Below are 4,203 nucleotides of genomic sequence, written 5' to 3'. Positions count from 1 at the left end.
AAAATAAAATCATTATTCATTTCTTAAAAATACATAAAATCGTATTATAACATCGACAGAGACATAATAAAATAGAACTTAAAAATTGAGATATGTCTCGTTGTATTGCACGAGTACTCTTTTAATGTTAATTAATGAATGGAATTTTTTCAATGTCAGTACACAATTAACATTCGAACTTCATCAGATACCGTCAGCTGAAACAAAACAATTTAATCAAATACCAAGAATCTGATACTCAATTGTTCACCAAAAGTTCGAATTCATTCGTTAAAACTCAACTTTTTTATTTGAATGGATAGTCTATGGGTTCGATAGTTATATGAGTTGTGCCTATATCTCATGCTCTTAAACCCCACATTCTGGTAAGATATACTGAACTTGTTTGGTTTTATAAAACAGAAATTCAACATACATGCATCAAACTAGACCGACCTCATATCAAACATACGTCAAAACTTTCCCAAAATACCCTTTTACTAAAACCACAATTAGAAGATCGTTGAGCGTTTGTAATAGACCAATTGGTCTTTTTCAGGTTCACCAGTTACATAACCGGCGCAATTGGTTGACGAAAACCAATTCGGTTTGCTAACTTACGCTCCAACTCATCCATCAAAATGTTTATGAAACACAAATACCTTACATTCTTTTGGATCAGAACAGATTGTATGCTAATAATCATACTTGATATATAAAGCATACTACTTTTATGAGTTCAACAATAACTCTTTGTTGTTAAAACACAAACACCATAAGAACTTAAAAACACTGGTACTACTAGTATTCAAAATGGTCCAAAACACAACAAAACAATATCATCATGATCCTTGTTGGTAAAATTTTAAAAACTCAACTCCAAAATTTTACAAAAAGAACACACACCTAGGCTCCAATTTGTTGAGATTTGTTGAGGATCACACCCTCGTATTTCACCTGAAACCATTTCATTGCATCATCCTTGGTCACTCTGTGTTGAATCCCAACACGAGCCTTGCACCTACGGCGACGTCCAACACGGTAACCAGGACGTTCCAGAACCACAAAGAAATCCATACCGTAGATACCCGTGGATGGATCATACCTGCCATCGGATAAATGGTTACCAAGAAGAAAATATATTTTATTTAAGGCATCACACCCTGCACATAGCTATAGAAGAATTGTTGGATCTTTTGTAAGACGTCTAAAACACCCTTCATGTTATAGTCGATCACTAAAAGTTTTTTAGGATCCGTTCGTTTTAACCCATTTGTACTTTTCATTGTGTATTCCAATATCTAGATCTGATTCAAGTGAATCGCTTTGTATCTATTTCAAACTCACAATTCTAGCCATGTTTGGCAAACTAGCAGGTAAGCTAACTGTTAGTGAAAAACTAGCTATTAACTACAAGATCCGGGTTCAAATAACTTTAGCAATCCACAACATTAGTGCATTTCAACAACATATCAAACCAAAAGCCATGTTGTTTCCTATGTCATCAAAATTGTATGCAAGAGATATGATGAAGTATTAACATGATTATGGTATTACGACTTACTTGATACCAAGATCGATGTGCTCCTGAATACCAAAGCCAAAGCATCCTGTGTCACTAAAATTGCGCCTCAACAACTCATACTCCTTCACCTTCAAACCACTCTCCAAGAGCTGCATAGCCTTGTCACCTCTAACAGTGACATAACAAGCGATCTTTTCATTACGCCTGATCCCAAATGACCTCACAGTGTATCTTGCTGTTTCAATTAAAACAAACAGTTACACAAAGCAACTTAATTGGCAACGAATAAACGGTCCCAAGTCACATCAAAGTTCAAATCATTGCAAGTTTTTCTCATACAAGATACCCTCCAATACCATACAGCATTATTTAAGTAAATGTTAAGCACATAATGCTACCATTTTCAAACCAAATGGAACAAACATTATAATCTTCTCATCGTACATATTAGTGTTCTAAATTAACTGAGAACAATTTCCTTTTTTGAAATATCACTGAAATATATATGAAACATTTCAAAGTAACCTCAATGACTTGGTAATCAATGAAAAACTAACAAGAACAAACAGCTGTATTAAAGGATATTTTAGATGTTATTGAACTAAGTGGTCATCAGGCAAGGAGTTCACAAGAAGTTGATTCTTCTATCAAACCATACTCTAATGAATTTGCCAATCAGAACTAAAAACACCCAGTATACTGCATTTTGGTTGTTCAACCAAAATCATAACCTTTACATTAGCATTCGTAATATAGGTATCCTGGTACAAAAATCCCAGAAATTAAGACGCAGACGATGCTTTTTTGTATCTTAGATGATATTCCGGGTAAAACACCAACGTTTATGTTCTACAAACCAAGAATATGTTCATTGTATAATTCAATACCTTGACATTCAAACCAAGAAATAATTCAAAAATTTACAGCAGAGCTTAATTTCTCAACATATTCAGCTAAAATGAATCCAACAGATAATGAAAACACTGGAAGATGAATAATGTAATGTGGATCAAAATAACTCTCACCCTTCGAGAAAACAGGGGATTGGCCGCTCAGCTGCTCCAAAACCTAAGTCGTAGTTATCAAACAAAAAACATCAAAATCGCAACTTGCATACACTGTAAACATCAAATCCGGTTTGAAAACTTTTATAGAGATTAAAGACCTTAGCAGCACGAGTGAGACGATCTCCGCTTTCTCCCACCGAAATGTTCAGCACAAGTTTCTGAACCTTGATTTCCCTCATTGGATTCGCCTGCTTCCTCTCTGAAGCCTACATTTGAACACAAAATCATAATCAAAGTCCAAAACAAATGTAAAATCGGACAACAATATAAGAATCGTTGAACATATTATTCAGTTCGTATGCTTGAGAAAGAGAGAGAGATTACCATTGTTGGATGAGCAGATTGCAGAAACGGTGGTGGAAGCGAAATGGGGTCGAGCGTCACTGCTTAATATTGCTAGGGTTTTATTGGAGATCATATAGAACAGGAATTAGGAATAGACATCGGCTGAGGCCCACAAGTGGCCCATCCAACAAACCCAGCCCATTTTCAGCCCATTGTGTTTTTCTTCTATAGGAAAATATGATAATTTGGTGACTGGTGTTGGTTTAAGAATGAGTAAACTACAAAAATGGTCCCTATGGTTTGTGTTAAGAATTTTGAAAGGGTTTCTAAAAAGCATATATAAATATGGTTCCGATTATGCAGGCTCGTCCCTTCCTTGGTGAAAAGGGGGACCCCCTCCGYCGATGGTTTTCGAGCGTCTATCGATGCTGGCCCTTCCCTTTTTTAAATAAGGCATGTAAGCCTCTTTGCCCCTCCCGGTTTGGCAGCAGAAGCATTCTCAACTCCCGAAGAAGATGAAGCTACCGAGATAGGAATTAGGAGCTTTTTGTGGTGTTAGTAGGAATGCAAGTGAATGAATCCCATCCTCCTAGCGAGTAAAGTGCTTACGCCCCTTTAGAGAGAGGGGCGCGAGACCGTTCACGTTTACGACGAGTATTTTGGGCAGCTTCACTCTCTRCAGTTCACCAGTACAACTTCCATGGACGGATATCCTAAATACACCATATTTCACCCCTCATCCGGAGTAGTTTAATTTGCTGGTAATATGCCATTAGTGGGTGGGCCGCTATAACTATCCAAGAATACACTCGAAACTGGAAGGATAAACAAACCCACCCGGAGCTGCTCTTCCGACTGCTCGTATTCATCCCTTCCCCATGAGGGCAATCAGCCCCTTGCTTTCATTTGAATATTGCCCCTCTCGCATCACGGCCCTACCCCGCTCCCAATCAAAAAGAGCGTGCAGGACTTCGAAGGGACATTCCATACAATTCCAATTCGCTAGCCTCTCAAATCCCATTTTAGTTTGAAAGTGGTCTCTAGTTCTAACTTTGTTATCTAATTCGGCGTTAAAGCCCCCATGTACCCCTTAGGTGAGGGGGCATTTTAGTGTTTTTACGCATTTTGCCAAAATTGTAATATGTATACACACACTACCAGTGTATCCGCGCAATGTAGCGGGTTTCATCTCGATTCGGTAGTTGAGAACTCAAAACGATGACATTGTTTTGTGATTCGTTTTATTCTTCGTCTCTCTTGATTCTAGTATTATGGTTTTGTGTGGTTTAAAAGTACAAATCTCTCTCTCTCTCTCTCTCTCTCTATATATATATATATATATATATA

The 4,203-nt window shown here is 37.4% G+C and overlaps 1 protein-coding gene across 1 annotated transcript; it reads right to left on the bottom strand.

Annotated features, from left to right (window-relative positions):
* Positions 1 to 667: 667 nt before the first annotated feature.
* On the bottom strand, positions 668 to 2,967 carry LOC112523065 (60S ribosomal protein L11-like). Its single transcript, XM_025132502.1, has 5 exons — positions 2,896 to 2,967; positions 2,670 to 2,777; positions 2,530 to 2,572; positions 1,544 to 1,739; positions 668 to 1,084 (listed from the first exon to the last, which is right to left on the bottom strand). Exons 1-5 carry the CDS (start codon positions 2,896 to 2,898, stop codon positions 886 to 888), a joined length of 549 nt encoding a protein of 182 aa, XP_024988270.1. The 5' UTR covers positions 2,899 to 2,967; the 3' UTR covers positions 668 to 885.
* Between the last annotated feature and the right edge of the window lie 1,236 nt (positions 2,968 to 4,203).

Source organism: Cynara cardunculus, assembly GCF_001531365.2.
Source record: "Cynara cardunculus var. scolymus isolate 2C chromosome LG 12, CcrdV1, whole genome shotgun sequence".
Lineage (NCBI taxonomy): Eukaryota > Viridiplantae > Streptophyta > Magnoliopsida > Asterales > Asteraceae > Cynara > Cynara cardunculus.
The sequence above is the reverse complement of the archived record's forward strand: the minus strand, read 5'-3'. Positions and strand labels throughout refer to the sequence as shown.